The sequence below is a fragment of the Centroberyx gerrardi genome, chromosome 6, assembly GCF_048128805.1.
Source record: "Centroberyx gerrardi isolate f3 chromosome 6, fCenGer3.hap1.cur.20231027, whole genome shotgun sequence".
Taxonomy (NCBI): Eukaryota; Metazoa; Chordata; class Actinopteri; order Beryciformes; family Berycidae; genus Centroberyx; species Centroberyx gerrardi.
This window is the reverse complement of record NC_136002.1, coordinates 16,264,962-16,283,581: the sequence shown is the minus strand read 5'-3', so window position 1 is coordinate 16,283,581 and position 18,620 is coordinate 16,264,962. Positions and strand designations below refer to the sequence as shown.

Here is an 18,620-nt window from a genome sequence, read left to right as displayed (position 1 = left end):
AAGTTAGACCCACTCAGGGCCCAGGCAACAAAATGACAGAGTGTGACACCAGGTCATTGTTGCACTTCACTTTTCTGCCAGAAGACGGCGCAGTAGTTCCACGGTGAAAATCCCATTTGGCGTGAAGTTCCATGTGGACAAGGACCTGACAGGTTCTTGTCTTTGCCTGAATTCATTTTTGCATCCAAACTATGTCTGTGCAACAAACTTATGCTGTGTTTCCCATACAAAGATTTATTTCTGGTGGCCCACCATAATGAGTAAGTGTACCACCACAAATAATGCAAAATTACTTTTAGATTTTTATTCCACAAAGGTAGACATTTTGCTAAAATATCCCCAGGTTTTTATCCTGCTGCTTTAGGGAAGATCAAATTATTGTATTGTATTGCATTGCCTGATATGGTTTAAAGAAAATTTCATGGGCAATTTTTCCTTACAGGTACAGGAAAATGTGTGACCTAGAAGAATTCCAAACTACAAGTCAATTTCAGTAGAAATTCTCTTTGAGGTCAAATTTTCTTTGAGGTCAAAGGTCACATAGAGCCACGACAGTAGTCTGACAACAAAAACAGACCGAAAAATCACTGGCATTTATTAAACACCTAGTATGTAGAAAAGGCCTGTTTAAGTAGAGTCTGCTGGATAAATTTGACCCTCGGTAAAACATTTTCGATCCTCTAAAAAGTGTGTGTGAGAGAGAGAGAGAGAGAGAGAGAGAGAGAGAGAGAGAGAGAGAGAGCGAGAGAGAGAGAGAGAGAGGTCCAGCTCTAGGGCAAGAGCGATCAAGTGCGTCTTTTTTTAAACAAAGACAACTCTGAAACTCTGGGAATAGTAGCATGGACAAACAGGAGGGACACTTCAGGATAAAAGGCACACACACACACACAAATACACACAAAGCTAACATTAATAGAAACCAGCAGCACATACCGACACTTGAGGACAGTAAACAACGTATTTGTTGTCTTCCCTGCTACTGAACAGTCAGAGTGGCCAGCGTCTCCATAAGGAATTTCATTAGTATCAAAAGAACTACAAACTGCTATAGTTTCAATGGAGAGCTCGAGTCCTGTGGTTTAAATGCTGTTTAAAAAGCCTTTCCACCAGAGAAGAAAACATTTCTAGACTGGTTTCCATATACTCCACTATTTCATACAAACACACCAGAGCAGCCACACAGACACATCAGGACATTTTATAACACTCACCTCCAGAAACTTGTGGAACGCTGGCTTGGCCTCCTTAGCAATCCTCACAGCATCTTTGGCGTTGAGAAAGTTGTCAATGTACGCTGAATAAATATTAGCTAGAGTCTCTTTGGAGAACTGGGGAGAGACAGCGAGAGAGACAGAGAGAGAGAGAGAGAGAGAGAGAAAGAAAGAGAGAGAGAAAGAAAGAGAGAGAGAGAACAGACAAACAAGTACAGACAGAAGAAGAAACAAGCAGGGAAGGAAGAGGATGTTAACACGCAGCCATCAGTAATGTTAACATAGCAATACATTGCCTATAGGGTAAAATCTGCCCGGCAACTGGTCCTCTGAACGTGATTGGTGGATACTGTCTAAAGTTACAAAATCCTTGATTCCCTCTGGGTAAAAACCAAGCAGTCCCTCTATTTCACAGAGAACAAGCGAGGGGATGGAGGAAGAAAAAAGGTGACACATTAGATCTATTTAGGTGTTAAGGCACTATCCTAGTCACCCATCCTACTAAGGGCTTGAAAACACACCCTAGTAAAATCATACCAGAGGGCCAGCAAAACATGATAACTTAACCCAAACTGTGTCCATTTGTAAGAAAAATAATTTGAATTATAAGCCCTATAATTCAATTTTAATAAGTAAATGCAATTATTTTGTGACGATAACTTTCTTAACATTCGTGCAACATCTCAAGTCAAGCTGAACATCAACACACTCCTGGTTTGTCGAGGTGCCGGCCACGGCATTACACAACTCTAGGTTCAAACAAAGCCTCGATGCAAATAACATTTTCATTCAATGTAAGGAAACGTCACAGCTTAATTTCTTGCTACCAGTAGTCCTTATCCTTCACCTGCTCCTGGCTGAATATTTCCTGGGTAGATTGTTGTGTTTGGTTCTACCGTCGGGAAAAAACAACCATTACAAATAGAGTAAACCTGTGTTGCCCTGCTGTTTCTGTACATTTTTTAGCTAGGAATTTCTCTTTAACAGTTAAGAATTTAGCACGTGGTATTTTGTTACTGTGCGATTAAAACATAATTACAGATAAAGGAGGACTTTACGTCAACGATTTTCAACTTGTTTTGGCTGGCAAGAGAATAGAATAAAATAGTCTTTCTGTCTCTTTCTCTCTAACACACACACACACACACACACACACACAATCACACCCAAGCGGATGAATCACCCTGACCTGCTTTTCTTTCACTAATAGAGGGCAGGGGGCAGAGAGAGAGGGAGACTGAGTTCTTAAGAGAGAGAGAGAGAGTCGGCGAGAAAGAGGAAGAGAAGGGAGTGTTGAAGAAATAAAGCCCGATGTGGCGCCTCATTTAATGGCAGACAGTAACAGGCTTTCTACCCTTTCATACAATGAGCTGACCCTCTCCTGTTCCTTCCCGTCTTCTATCCTTCCTCTTTCTCTTTTCTTGCCTCCATCTGTCATCCATCCATCTCCCAGCAATCCCTCCTCTCTGTCTCTTCCATCTTCCCTCCCTCTCTTTTCTGTCTTTGAAGAGAGAGAAAGGATTAAGCACAGTGGAGAAGAGAGCAGGCAGGAAGAAAAGGAATGTCCCCCATTCATAAAAGGAGAAACTTAATGCTCTTTATCAGCAGCAGGTTGAAGATTTTCTTTCTGAATATGTTATTGTCAAATGAAATAATGGCCATCTACTGGCACTACTATTTTTAAAGGAGACTGGACAGTCTACTCACAAGTATCTCACAAGTATTTTTTTTATATTTTTGTGAGCATGTACAGACTGTGGTTGTGTATCAAAACCACAGCGACTTATTTTAAACAGTGACCACTCCCTTTTGTTTCTGTGTATGCACATAGGCTTCATCATTGTAATATAATAATCTAAATTGGGAAAAGAGCAGTGTCATGCTGTGGGACAAAGACTTAATTAAACATACCAGAAGAGTCTTAACCTGTGATAACCCACTACAAACACACTTTAGATGCATAACTTCAGTTTAAAAACTGAGGTGCATTATAGTCAAGGTGCCGTGAAAAGGCAAATATAAAATACTGTATAATTATCCCAGGATACTTGAAGACCTGAGGACAATCATTCGGCAAACAGACCACGCTATTTGTATCTGGCTCTATCAGAGAGAAGGAATCAGTGATGAAACCATTAATCACAATGGAGAACAGACAAAAGCAGGATGAGAGAAGGTATTTTGATTTATCTCAATTTGTCCCTTCAAAATACAAACAAGTACCGAGCCAGCGTTGTGAAATAGTTCTATTATAATAATATTCTGTGCAAATACAAGCAGTTTTAGAGCTGCATTTGAGCCGAAACTGGGCCCGAAACAGCCACAGACGTGAAACCTCAAACCATACGGCACTGACACAACAAATCTGCCAAACGATCTGCTATTCCTCACATTTAAACCCAGCAAAGCCCTGAATAAAACACTTGCCCCGTGTGAGGCTCGAACTCACGACCTTCAGATTATGAGACTGACGCGCTGCCTACTGCGCCAACGAGGCCTGAAGAGACATGCAGCTGCTGCAGCTTTAAGAGCCGCAGTGAGAGGAACAGAGAGAGAGAGAGAGAGAGAGAGGGAGGGAGGGAGAGAGGGAGGGAGGGAGGGAGGGAGGGAGAGAGAGGTGGGGGGGAAGGGCGGACCATGCAGGCTGAGCTCTGTGGAGGCTCTCACTTTAAAACAGGATCTGCAACAGTTTGACTTGAACAGAAAAAACTTCTTTCCTTTCTCCTTAGCATGCAGTTCCTATTCTTATTCTCACTGTGTAGATATTCTTATTCTTTCTCTCTTTAAAAAGGAAGATTCCACCCTCAGATACTCTTACACTGTTATATATCATCAATCTGTGGTGTTCCAGGACGTATTTTGTGATGAAGTGCTGTAATTACATTTTTTGGTGTACCCACTTTCCCTCAACCTGCCTAGTCTACTTCTACTTCAGTTAGTGGTTTCCTACATTTCCCAGAATGCCTTTCGACAACCCCCAGAGAACAGGCATGAACGCTGCATTCAAATGCGGGTTACACATGTAGCTGGAGAGAGCAAAAGTGATAGCATAGTCAAGAAACAGTGAGAGTTGTGTCCTTTACTCAAAACTCAACATGTCTTGTGGTTGCATTGCATTCTGGTCTATTGAGGCTACTGCTGGTAGAGAAATTCGTATCTCTGCCTCTTCTAAGATGGATTTCTCCCTGTGTGATTATTGAACGTGAGTGCAAAATGATGAGTCTTTGCTCTTTGATTTTGAGGGACTGACACTAAAACCTGATTTTACTGTTGATGTTTTAGATAAATGAAACAATTCCAATTCCATCGCAGCTGCACTGGAAATATCTTGACATCACGTTGTCTATGTTTGGCAAATTATCAGCTGGAATAAGAAAAATACACCCCAAAACAAAATGCACCCAGAAATGCACAAAGTACATAGTCAATAAGTGATTTTTTTAAATGATGTTTAAGTGTTTTAAGGTGGACTTTTCCTCTAAGCTGGTACAAACAGGCCTCAGCTTGTTGCTGTGTGCAGGGTGAGGGGGACACTGTGTATGAGGGGAGGGTGCTGAGGCTTAATTTCAAGAGCAATGTTCTTCTATTTATGCATTATTTTTTGGTTGCTGAGGGATTCTAACTTGTGGATCTTCTATTGTGGTTTATAAAACTCCTCTCTCTCACACAGATACTGCGGCCTTATTGTTTTCCTTACAGCGGCGGCTCAGAGAAGTGGAGGGATTAGCGCCCGCTACACTCTGTTAGCAGAGGTTAACTGTCTCACACTCTCAGGCTACATTCCACTTGCAGCGGCTAACAATGCTAACACTTGCAGAATACATTCCACCATCATGAAGACGATATTTGAATGAAAACCCTTCGCTTCTTTTTTCTTAAATGGATGCTGGTCTCTATTGCAGTGAAGTCACTATACCTATTAATCTTAAGGCAGTGTGTGTGTGTGTGTGTGTGTGTGTGTGTGTGTGTGTCAGAGAAAGACAGAGCCCCCGCGAGTTCCAATCCAGACACACTCCATTAAACTCTGTGAAAGAAGAGAGAGGAGACACCTACCAAGAAATATGTGCATTAAAAGACTGGAGATGCAAAACGTTCACACACACACACACACACACACACGCACACAATGTACCCGCACACATGCGTCCTTGCCTTTTTCAGCCCTCCTAACACACACACACATACACACACACACACACACACACACACATACACACACACTCACCCTTCTGTTCTATGTGTCCATAGTCCTAAAATCGACAAGTGCTGAACTACATTACTGGAAAAAGTAAGACCATGCGCAGAAGCAAACAGCCTCATAATGCAACTGAATTATATTTTTCATCCTGACAAGTTTACTTAGTAGCAGGTACTGTGTGGATTCCTGTTATAATAAAGTAAAAAACCCAAAAACATAGCATAATACACCATAAACTCTAACACAATGAAACAAGACTGAGGGACCAATCAGATGCCACTTATTGCCAGCACTACTCACCGATTGGATGAGGAGGTGTCCCACGGTCTGCCTGTCATGCCATTGGCTGACGCAGCCGGTGACCTGCTCCAGGAAGTGCTCGTGGTGCTCCAGGATCTCTGGGATCTGGTAGAACATCTCGTCCACCAGCAGCGGGTCCACGATGGAGCCGCCGTCCGGCTGCTTGAGAGGCCGCATGTAGCCCTGTGGGGGGACAGACAGAGGACAGAGCAACGGTTAACTGGGCCAATTAACCGTTTAGATCCCATTTAAGACTTCATGAGATTAACCAAGGCTGTCCAGCAGTGATGGACTGATCAGCTGTGCGGCTGTCAAGGGGCAATTTGTATGACAAATCTCTAGCAAATCAGGTTTAAGTAATTCTAATGTTCATGGTTTATGACTTTGACTCAAAGAGAACTAACATGAAATGAATGAATGAATTAAAATGTATGAAATCTGTGCTCAGAATGCTCAGAATTGTCGAATGCCAAATATGTTTTTGACAGTTTTATTTGCATCAAATTGACACATTTTCATGAGACTGAAACGATTAAAGGAAACATTATCTGGTTACATAGATCCAATAACAGTCAAGCACTTCCAACAATTTTAGTTCATTTTGTACTTTGTTGTATTTTATATCTTCTTGAAACTGTGTTTATATGGATAAAAATCAACTTAATCTTTTTTCTTTTCTTAAAACCCAAGAGGGTCTATGGTCATTTTTTAAAGTGTAGCCCTGTGGGGATAACCCAGACACAAATTCTGTGATTTGTTAATTAGATCCAATTAAATTCAACTTGATTGTGTTATTTGTTACAGTCAGGGATGTAACATTATGCACCTTTTTAAGGAAAAAAATATTGTTTTTCTGAAATATGACTGATTTTTGTTCATATTAGTGGTTGTTTTCCTTGTACTGACTGATTTTTATTTAGGACGACATCATTGGTTAAAATACAATTGTCCCTAGGGGTGGGAGGAAAGAGAGAATATGTAAATTGTAGTTTGTTAGGTAACACACACACACACACACACACACACCACTCTTTCTACCTGTTGTATAATATGTCACCATTATCTGTGTGGGTGGCAAGGACGGAGAGCAGAGGGAGGGGAGAGAGAGAGAGAGACAGGGAGAGGAAGAAAAGGAAGGGATGATGTGTTTTTGGGGGGAAAGAGGGAAGGAGGGGGAATGCAAGATCAGGTAGGGGGTGGAAAAGGGAGAGGGGAGGAGGCAAGGAGGGGGAGGGATGTAAAGGGGAGAAAAGGAAGGGGTTCAGTTGAAAAGAAGGAGAGAAGGATGGGGTGAGAGGAGGAGGGAGGGGAATGAGAGAGGAAAGCAAGGAGAGAAAGTTTGTGGGAGGAGGGAGAGAAGGAGACTGGGAAGGATGGAGAGAGAGAGAGAGAGAGTGAGTGTGTGTGCGTGTGCGTGTGTGTGTGTGTGTGTGTGTGTGTGTGTGTGTGTGTGTGGCTTTAATGGAAGGAAATAGGGAAATAGCTCTGACCCATAGGACCACAATGTTGTGCTGGCTCATATCACTTCAGCTACCCAAAACAAATGACATGAAATCCCTGAATCTTTCTCTCTTTCTTTCTTTTGCACTCTGGACTACAAAGATCTTACTATTAATAGAAAATGCCTTTAAATATTTTGTTGCTAAGCACTCTCCCCACACACCACACACACACACACACACACACGTGGCACGCACCCCGTGACAAAAATGTTTCTATTTTTGGCAAGTAATTCCACCCTCATTCCTGACAGCAAGCCCACAAATTGGAGGCACAAGTCAGGTTTGTCACACACACAAACGTGTGCACACGCACAGTTTAGATTCTGACTACTTCATCTGACAAACAGTCACTAAGTCTGGACAAAGATCGCCGAGAGCCTCGACTCAGAGAGTGGTGGCTTCAGTGTATTCAGTGTGTGTGTGTGTGTTGTGTGTGTGTGTTGGTGTGTGTTCATGTGTATGCAAACACACTGCAAAAGCAATGCTGGTCAGTTTCTTTGTGCTACAAGTGGAAGTCATGCCAGCAAAACTGTTCTGCTGCTGCTGGCAGCGAGGCTCTCTGAAGAACTGCAGATCTAATTATCTGGGTGTAATTCTGTCTGCCTCTGCTCATCTCTCTCTCTCTTCTCTCTCTCTCTCTCTCTCACACACACACACACACACACACACACACAGGCTCTACTCTTGTGTTATAAACTTCACAGGGCACCTGGGGTTTCTTTAATTTATATTTCATTACACACATGCGCACACACAAATCCACGACCATCCCTTAAGGTCAGATTTGGTGAGCATCTCTCTCTCTCTCTCTCTCTCTCTCTTTCTCTGTTAAATTCAAAGATGCTTTATCAGGAACAATATTGCAAAATCGCTTTACAATACGTTACAATATATACCAATAAAATAACACATAAAAATAATTAGCGCTAAAACAATTCCTTGTATTAATCAGAAGAACTCTGATACTGTAACTGTCTCACAGCTAAGGTATGCTGGCATTTAACAGCGAGTTTTACACAGCGCCGGAAAAAATGCATCTTGTCAAAACAGTGAGCCTTGTATACTTTCTTTTGGTGACTATGTTTTGGTTACCAGAAGAGCCAAACATGATCTCTGGGTAATGATGTTTTTTCTGTGTGTGACTCGCTCAAAGGCCAGGCTGCCGTGACTGAAGCTGCGCCTCGTCAGGATCCGTCTCTGCTTTCCATCTCTGACAGCAGAGACATGCTGCCAATTCATCTTCTTGTTTTAGGGTCAAATGGCATTCTTAATTAATGGGTTTCATTTTTCCAGTGTTCCAAATGAGATATTTATTTACTTTGGCTGATGATCTGATGGATTGTAATGGATATTTTGTTTGTAAGTGCAGCTGGTCTGAGGCTGGTTTGTGTTGCTGAGTGTTTGTACCCGCTGACTAAGGACATTCTTAAGGGCTCACAGCTCTTGGGTTAAAACTGCTTTCACTTGAAGAGAATTTTAGGGACTTATTTTCAAATGTGACCAGAATGTGAGTGAGCTTTTCTGAAAATCAATTATTAATGGACATCAGCCTAATTTTGCCTTCTGAAAATGCTTTTGTTGGTGGTTTTCCTTTGAACATTCAAAATATTTTCATGAACCTTTTTGCTTTTGATTTTGTTCAGCCATGTTAACTCATACCTGATGTGACACTTTGGATCACACTATCAAAATAATTAGCATCAAATTTTAGTCTATATATATTGAATTTCATCGTCTTGTCCTTTCATCCTCCTTTTCATTTGTTTTAGCGCTCCTCCTTAAAACTAACTTCATTTCCACATTTTATTTTCTCCTTCTCTGCCTTTTGACTTGAATTTCAAAATAACCCATTCAGGAAAAAAAAAAATATTTTGCAGATTCTGTAGTATGGATTCAGCAGCGCCTTAACAAGCTCGACTGACTGAACAAGTCTCTCTCTCTCTCTCTCTCTCTCTCTCTCTCTCTCTCTCTCTCTCTCTCTCTCTCTCTCTCTCTCTCTCTCTCTCTCTCTCTCTCTCTCTCTCTCTCTCTCTCTCTCTCTCTCTCTCTCTCTCTCTCTCTCTCTCTCTCTCTCTCTCACACACACACACACACACACACACACTTTCCTGGGTTACACTTTCATAGAATTTAAAAATTCAATTTACCTCCTACTATTGACTTAGACAGATGTGTCCCCAAGGCTTCAGAAGCTGTACAGGCCAGTCAGCTGTGCCTGGCTCCATGAGGCATTTGATGACTAATCCAATCTATTGAGAAAAAGTTGTGCTTCCTCTGGACACACACTTGTGTGTGTCTATGTTTCTGTGTGTGTGTGTTTCATTGACCCCTTGTTGTAGGTGCCATGAGAATCCAGTGTGTGTTAGGGGTCGGCAATTTTTGGCATTATTTGTTCAGAAAAGTTCTCTTTGGGTGTTTTGGAGACTCAATGGATTTACACTTTGTTGTTTAAGTGGCCAAATGCATCTTTGACCACGTCCAGAGGTGGTTTGGCTGATCAGATCTTCAATGCCTCTTGTACTGATGTATTTACACCTGGATTTTATTGTGATTTTATTGGATTTTATTGGATTTTATTGGATTTTATTGCGTTAATGCTCTGTCCGAACACAACCCAGGAAGCATGTTGATGCCAAATGTAAAGAGCAAAGAGGCAAAACAATCCTACTGGACACTGACTAAATTAATGTGCAATAGCTAATATTCTTTCTTTATGTTAAGCCAGTTATCTCAGAATCACACCTGAGGTAACAAAACGATATTAAAATAAGCAACAGTACTCGCTTATTCACTGGAACCTTTCTGAGGACCAACAACGAAACTGTAAAGTTCCAAATTCAAACCCGGATCACAACTTTGGACAGCGCTGCAGTAGAGCTGCCTCAGTTGAACCACTTCCACTGCAGTCACCGTGGTAACACTTACTTTCCCTGTGTCGCCATGGGAACACAGCCATGGAGTATTCACTTTGTGGCCAAACACACAGAAACGCATATGCAATTGTCATGTATTTTGTCTTGTATTTGCCTTTATTGTCATGTATTGTGTATGTATGGTTACATATGTTGTGCGTGTGATGGAAAATGTAATTAAAAATGATAGTAAAAAAAAAGAAGAAGAAAGAAACGCACCTGCATGAGGAGAAACACAGCCAGACGTGCACGCACACACACACACACACACACACAGATAATGGTGACATATTATACAACAGCACAGGTTGATCACAGGTAGAAAGAGTGAGTGTGTGTGACAAAGAGAGACAGAGAGGGAGAGAGAGGGAGAGAGACAGAGAGAGAGAGAGAGAGAGGGAGAGAGAGAGAGAGAGAGAGAGGGAGAGAAGTGAGGCTATTTGGGGCCATTAGAATAGTTAAGGAAGAGTGGTAGATTTATGGTTGGGACAGAGGTGGGAAAGGTGTGTGTGTGTGTGTGTGTGTGTGTGTGTGTGTGTGGGCAGATAATGCTGATGACAGTGAGATGTGATGGGGTTAGCAGCTTAGCCTGACAGGATGAATGACAATGAGTGGATTACATAATACATTTGTTACCTCCACTTGTTACTCGTCCTCAGCGATGTACAAGCCCATAGTGACATTTGTGTGTGTGTGTGTGTGTGTGCGTGCATGTGTGTGTGTTACCTCCGGGATGGGGGAATTGTGGTGAGGGCCAAAACACTACGTCTATCAGTAAACACTACTCACACATATGAAAGCAGGCAGGGTAGCAAGGACTAAGTCACTTCCAAGACATCTGACAGAAATGTAACTCCACTCAAATGCAAAATAAACATTACATCTTTCCAGTAACACACTTACATGCATATTGATTCACAAAGGTTCCAACAGTATTATTCATAGTGGTGATAAATTCTGTGGGGGCGTAGATGTAAAGGTTCAGTTCAATGTGTTTTCCTATGAGTAACTGTTTTGAAGTGCGTACTTGTGTGTGTGTGTTGCCTTTGTGAGTGTCCGTAGCTCTCTGTGTGTGTGTGCGTGCGTGCGTGTGTGTGTGTGTGTGTGTGTGTGTGTGTGTGTTACCTGAATGAGTGTGCGTAGTGAGTCCACATATGACTGCTCTGTGTCCAGGAGGGTCATTATCACATGTCTCCTCATGTCCTGTAAAGAGAGGGGAAGAGAGCAGGGTCAGTCATTACTGGATACAGATCCAACTGGACAGCGCACGCACACACACACGCACACACACACACACACACACGCAGACAGAGTTGTGGGCAATTTAGGCTACTCTACAAAATAAATATTTCCTGCCATCATGTTATGCTGTAACGTGTTATAATAATAATTAGGCTAAATGGATTTATGTCCTAAATATGATTTAAAAAAACTGTTATTGCAGCCTCATTTTGAGACGTAACCTGTTGTATTATACTGTATGTGACCTTGTAAGAAAAAGGTAGTTTAATTAACTTCAGCCCAGTCCAAAAATGTGGAACAACTGAGGTCAAATGGCAAAGCTTTGTGTTTCAGATAGGACACAGGTTTTATTGGATTCATTCCTCAGTCTGGAATGAGAGTTTAAGTCCACCTGATTTCAAACACACTCTCAACAATGATGAAATCGCGACACCTATGCACACACACACACACACACACGCACACACACACACCTATTAGACCTGGAAGGCCGGTGTGGCTATGCTGAGATTCCCACAGAGGAGGGTGGGACGGGGTAGAGCGATTATAAAAATTGTTTAGACAGTATCCACACACAGACAGACAAGACAGCATAGATTTCCCAATATTTGTGCACTTACGGGTAGAGATAACACACACACACACACTCACTCACACACAAACAAAAGGACTGGATTACAGGTCACCGAGGCCATTAAGTCCACAGAAGCAAAGCATGACTAAGCAATTCACCCTAACAATGACTCATGATCTATGGGATGCAAGTGAATCAACCCTTCCTACACACAGTACACACAAATAGAGAGAGACAGAGAGAGAGAGAGAGAGAGAAGAAAATGGCTAGGATATGTTTATTTCTGTGTAGCTGCTGCAACAAGTGAAGACATGACGAGTGTGTTATATTCTACTCTTCCACACTGTGGCATGAATCAAATTCAGTGGGTGGCTTGTTAAAATTCAACAGGGGGGGGGGGGGGGGGGGGGGGATCATTGGTAGCTAATATACAGCTTTCCACCACCTTTCTCCAAAAATCTATAGATCTAACAGGGGAACTAAGAGTTTGTGAGGAGTAATCCATCGCTCTTCATCTTCTCTCAAATTGTCCACTGGTTTTAACGGGATGAGACCTATCCTGTCATTTGACTAAACCCAGGCTGTGTGTGTGTGTGTGTGTGTGTGTGTGACACCCAGAGAGAGGGGGGAGAATTACATAGGGAGTACAAGGATCATGGAGCGAGTTAGAAATAGGCCTCTTATTTTAGGGGTCTCAGGGGAGACTCCCATAAGATTCTGGTACCAAACATAACACACAGAGCCACAGGCTATATGTTACACACACAAACACAATGTCTCTCTCTCTCTCTCTCTCTCACACACAGACACACACATAGTACAAAAATACCCAGAAGAGTATTTTTTTTTCTCTTCTCCTGCTCCCTTCTGCCAGTACCACTGTGCCCTATAAATAACTGTAACAATAACTTCCCAGAAAGGCCATGTTTAGTGTTTGGCATCTGAAGGGCTCCCAGGGGCGCTGTGGGGAACCACTGGAGGGGGAAAGGTGGTGTGTGTGTATCAGTGTGTGTCTCTCTCTGTGTGTGTGTGTGTGTGTGTGTGTGAGTGAGAGAGAGAGAGAGAGAAGTGAAAGCATGAGAGTGACTGTGACTGAGAAAGTTTTCCTTCTAAGATGGAAAGAAAAGTATTTTATTCTTAGCCCTGGTGAATTTCTCTATTCACTATAGTGAATGCTGCTGCTAGAGAAGCTTGTTTTTCCACATCACTGGTGACTGTCATCATCCTTGACAAACAATTCAGGGTAAGATTGACTCTAATGGTCCTTTAGAGAGTAAGGGAATTAGTCTTTTGACATACTGCCCCAAGTCTGCCCCAACACACACACACACACACACACACACACACACACACACACACAGCCACAATGGCGCATGGGGTAAGCACAGAGTAAACCGTTGCTAAATTCCATGGATGAGCAGGTAGGAACCGTCTAATCGCTGGTTCATACCAGCACATGCCCTCTACATCAACTGGTAACCATTTAGCTACCGGTCAACCTCTAACCACTGGGCCATTCTCATGCCCCCTGATTAGAAGGAAGACTGACTTGACTGACTGGCTGAGCTGTAAAAAATAAATAAGTGTGGCACAAGCTGTAGCTCCATGCAAACAATGGCATCCATTGTAGAAGTTCCTGATACAAATGGAGAGGCAGGGCTAAACAGGGGAAACAAGAAGAAAAAATACACTAACAGGGTGCTCACCCATTCTCTACTCACTAATTACCTTGCAAATAAGGAAACTTTCGTCATTCAACCAGAAGACCTAAGTTCAATTCCCCATGGCAGCAAGCATCCACCCTGCTGAAGTGTCATTGAACAAGACACTGAATCCCTACCAGCTCCATGGATGTTGTTCTATACTGACCCTGACCTCTGACTTCTCTGTGGAGGGCAGCGAATGACAAGAGAATTTCTCCTTTAAGATCAAGTATAAAAAAAAGCGTATAATCACTGGTAAACCAAACGTAAACATCTATTTTGTAATTTTGCTAGCCTGTCATGAGATCAGCCATATTCACTTAAAGTAACATATTTGTCTGTCACTGCTGTCAACAGACTATACATTGGTAAGAATTCATAATTTGTGATGCTATCAAGTGTAAAGAAAAAGCAGCTGCATTGACAGAGAGTTAGCTGTAGGGATACACTACAAGTACCTGGACTGGTATATCTATACTGTATTACAACTGCGGTCGACTACCTGGACTAATCTAACAAATTAAGAAATACTGTTGATTGTTTTAGAGTAGAAAGATGTTGTTTATGTCAGCCTTACTGGCGAAGCACTATAAACACACTGCAGTCAACACAGGAACACAACGTTCTCTGGATGAACATCTAGTACATATTAAACCTTACTGGGATGATCAAATGAATACATGCATGAATACACATGTGCTTACATATTCTCTCTCTCTCTCTCTCTCTCTCTCTCTCTCTGTGTGTGTTTCTCTCACTCTCTCTCTTAATTGGAATCAGCATTTCGATATCAAGCCGACATACACACAAAACCCTTAGAATGAATGTTTTCACTGAGCTACTGGCAAATGGACACACACACACACACACAGAATTGACGCACATAGTGCAGGCTGAAACACAACCATTGAAACACACACCTGCCCATGTACTCATGTACAGAGATGAGATTACTCATTCACTTGTGCACACACACACACACACACCCTAAAAATGACTGTAGTCCTCTGAAAGTACTTCCATTGTTACCACCATTCACCATCCATTATGCATTCATAAGTAGGAATTTCTTATTAATTCAGCTCTCTGGTTAGGGGTTTAATAAAACATGAAATAAAAATGTGCCACTATACTGTACAGTTCCTCCAGAACATTTTGAAATTAATCCATTATGTTTATCCCTATTCTCTGTTATGTGTCTCTGTCTGTGTCTGCTCTCTGTTTAGTTGTGTCTCAGCCCTGGGTTTGATTACTCAACCAAAGCTTCAAAGTATAGGTGTGTGTGTGTGTGTGTGTGTGTGTGTGTGTGTGTGTGTGTGCGTGTGTTTGACAATAAGGCAAAACAAGAGGGGAACTTCCCTCAAGACAGGAATGTTCCTCTGTTCTGTCCTAGTGGTCTTTATTAGATTACACAACAAACACACACACACACACCGGAACATGGTGAAATAATGCTAGGAATGCTAGCTTCATTTTGGTAGCAGGGTTACCATAGTAACTCCAGCTGAGGGCCTGGCTGATCAGAGGACAGCACAGCCAGTAGCAGGGCTATAATCAAGACCACCTCAGTCCAGTCTGAGTCAGGCTTCAGACCGCTCAGTTGAGTCTCCTCCAATTTAACATAAAAGTGGCCTATCGACCTACAGAAAGGTGTGTTATCAGGAAAATGCTAATTTCTGTTGAATTATAATGGAAATGACAACCACAAGGGTTTCAATACGCTCCATTTATACTGTGGCAGCGGCCCAATTTGGATAGTCCCTAGAGATCTCTGGGTAATTCTTCGGCATTTATAAGCCTGATTGTATGTTGTCATCTTCCTTCTCCCACTGTATGCATTATGTCCAGACGGTGGTATGAATCTCTCTGAATATCAGAGAGACACTGTACTGACAGCAATTAACAGCCTTGGTCAAGTGGCAGTGAAGATCTACTCTAGTATAAAAGTCTTGGCTAATTGATCACAGTAGCAGGGACTGCTGAAGAGGAGGAGAGGCAAGGGGATTTGACAAGCAATTTCACTAAATCAGAATATCTCAAAATCTGTGATGAACCACTCTTCACTGGTTTACTGACAAGTACAACAGTGTAGCTGTAGTGAATCAAGGTGTTTGAGAAACATCTACAACCACATTGGCACTTAATGATCAACTGCTGACATCATTTTCAAATATTAATTTGTCATGTCAAACAGTCGTGGACATGTTTCCTGTTATGGCATGACCCTTGCTTGATTGTTGAAGTTCTCAGTTACTTTTGGATTACTAAGCCTACCTGACAAGTTACAAAGCATAATTTGAATAGCTTTGTCATCACTTACAAGCATGATTAACCATTATATAAAGCTAAATAAAATGATGTTTGTGTCTATAATCTCCCAAAATAAATGCCTTTTTTCCATTCAGACATATTTCTACATTTTCCAACCCATTTTTCAGAACTGGGATCTGCAGTTTTACCAGTAACAGTTTACAGCTTCCAATTATTTGTAATCAGATTACTTTGATCCTTTTTACAACCACAATTTTTGGAAATGATGTGGCCTAAAGAGCAAGGCTCTGTTGTAATGTAATCAGACCATAATAGTTGAGCTAAGATCTGTTTAGAGAGAGAAGTCTATATTCAATGGGTGAGAGTTATGACCACAATCTGTTCATTTGAGATGGAATGCACAGAGAGTGGCTGAATTTGTAAGGAGATAAGCAGCCCATGTAAGTGTAAGGCATTTCATTTTTGTCCCTCTCTCTCTCTCTTTCTCACACACACACACACACACTCAGAGCCTATCTGAACAGGTGTGTGTGTGTGTGTGTGTGTGTGTCTCTGTGTGTGAGTACAGCATGTTCTTGTGTGTCCCTTAGAGAGGCTCTGGTGTGTTAAGGCCTGGACACAGGGGGGCCATAAAGTTACTGATTCCCCTGAACACCAGCCAAACATTACAACATAACATTAAGGACAGCAGATACCACAGATGGATCAGTTTGGACCTTCGTCTCATGTCATCCTGTTTTACTTGACTCATTATTTTAGTTCTTTATTAACTCTGTACATACTGTATTTTGGTCTTTGTTAGCATTGGCTTGATTGTGCGTTGTTCTGTGTACTGTCTTTGAATAATAAAGGAATGGGATCAATACTAAGAAGTACTGCTTCTCCTACTGATACCATTACATCCAGCAGCTCTATTGCTTCTCTCTTTCCTGTATTTTCTAGAGAAGTAAACCAAACCAGACAAGAACAGCATATGCCAAACTAGTTAAAAAGTTCATTTTTACTGTTTTCATTCTTTATTGCGTTTACCTATGGTTTAATTCTCGTTCAGTGCTTCTATTGCCTCTAGGTTTTTATGTTGCTCTCTAAGATGCTCTCTTTTCATTTGAGCAAAACTTTAAAACTGTCTCTACAGTTTAAAGGTTGACACTGACAATGCCAGGGTTTAGGGTTTGATCGCCACTGAGGGAAATCAAACGCCATACAAAGAGTTCTATTTGAAAATTCCATATATCCATTATGAGGAAAAAAAATCACTTCCTTCTTCATTCAATATCTCTACAATACAAAGGATCCAGTCTGCAAAAGTGTTATTTTGTCAACCAAGGACTTGCACTGACTTACCTATTATTCTTCAAAGCACCAAAACTGCTTTCAGTTTTGTGCTATCAATCATTTTGTAAGACTAACCGTCATTTTTTTAAATCATTTCTTTTGGAGCACAGGTTTTCATACATAACTTTGTAAAATTGGTTTGCTGATATATTGGGCCGATATTGGCCTTTTATGAAATATCAAATATCGGCCAGTCATGTTGTTCACCTCCGACATGATGAATAAAAGAACAAAAGAAAAGAATAAAAACAGTAGTTAAACCTGCAAAAAAATATCTTTATTTTCTAATTTAATGTAGACTTTTAGTGTCACTTGTTGATATAAATGTTGTTTCCAAACTGCCAGGAATTGAACTTTGGGGGAAACACTGAATCCTTGTCATTTTTGGGAATTTCTTGGGCATGAAAATGGTTTTAAGAAACTGAATATCAGTACAAAATATCGGCATCTTCAATATAAAAGTACTGGTATCGGCCTTCAGAAACCCATATCGGACGAACGCTATAACTCTAAGTTATTTCACTGAAGGCAGTGCCGACGGATACGCAGCTCTTTCTTCTCTTCTCACTGCTGTCGTCACCCATCTCCCACCCTCATCCCCCCTCCCCTCCCCGACAACTGTATCCCCTGGCAACAGCCTGGCGACGGCAGCAACAGGCAGCGCTGCTTAGCCCAAACAGAAAACATCTCCATCACCTATCTCCTCCTCTATTCATCTGTTTTTATATATCCCTCTCTCTCTCTATTATCTTTACATCATCCTCCAAAGGGCTGAGAGCGATCCCAGGGTCTCCCTTCCGGTTTCTGTGTCTATTTGGGGTGACGAGCCGGAGAGTCGGGGAGCTCAAGGCCACAAGTCTCTTGCTTCACTGCTTCCGGAGGTTCTACCTGTCAACAGCCTTATGCAATCCTGACGCAGATATAGGCTAGGGCACGGGCATGGGCATGTGTGTGTGCGTGTGTGTGTGTGTATGTGTGTGTGTGTGTGTGTTCTCTAATGGTCATTTGTAGGCAACAGACCGCTGACCTACTCTACGCTAATCAATGGGTTTTTCTCTCTCTCTTTCACACACACACACACGCATACACTATTGATCCATTTCCCAACTTCTCCATCATCATCATCTCTTCTGCTCCTCTCCAAACTCTTATCTTCCTTTTTCCTTTCTGTCTCCCCTCAGATTCACAGAGTTAATTACAACGAAATAACTACAATTTACATGTGTAATTACTAAAATCTATAACACTGACTTACACTAGATTGTCTCCTCTGCCTAAATCATTCTCTGAAAGGGGCCCAGCAAATGAACAAAGAGGTGATAGACATATTTTGTATTTCTATTGTATGTTGTAAGTTTATTTTGATGACTTT

General features: G+C 41.7%; 2 protein-coding genes and 1 non-coding gene across 3 annotated transcripts in view; all 3 read right to left on the bottom strand.

The window, feature by feature from the left end:
• The window catches only part of arhgef17 (Rho guanine nucleotide exchange factor (GEF) 17), a 76,972-nt gene that overhangs the window by 15,140 nt on the left and 43,212 nt on the right, over positions 1-18,620 (bottom strand). The window contains exons 2-4 of the mRNA XM_071904731.2: positions 11,249-11,326; positions 5,710-5,892; positions 1,212-1,328 (exon numbers count right to left, since the gene is read on the bottom strand). Of these exons, the coding sequence (XP_071760832.2) occupies positions 1,212-1,328; positions 5,710-5,892; positions 11,249-11,326 (378 nt within the window). The remainder of the gene's footprint in view (positions 1-1,211; positions 1,329-5,709; positions 5,893-11,248; positions 11,327-18,620) is intronic.
• The window catches only part of relt (RELT TNF receptor), a 73,363-nt gene that overhangs the window by 53,436 nt on the left and 1,307 nt on the right, over positions 1-18,620 (bottom strand). The window lies entirely within an intron of this gene.
• trnam-cau (transfer RNA methionine (anticodon CAU)) lies at positions 3,636-3,708 on the bottom strand. The gene has a single exon. It is a non-coding gene; the product is annotated as a tRNA-Met (tRNA).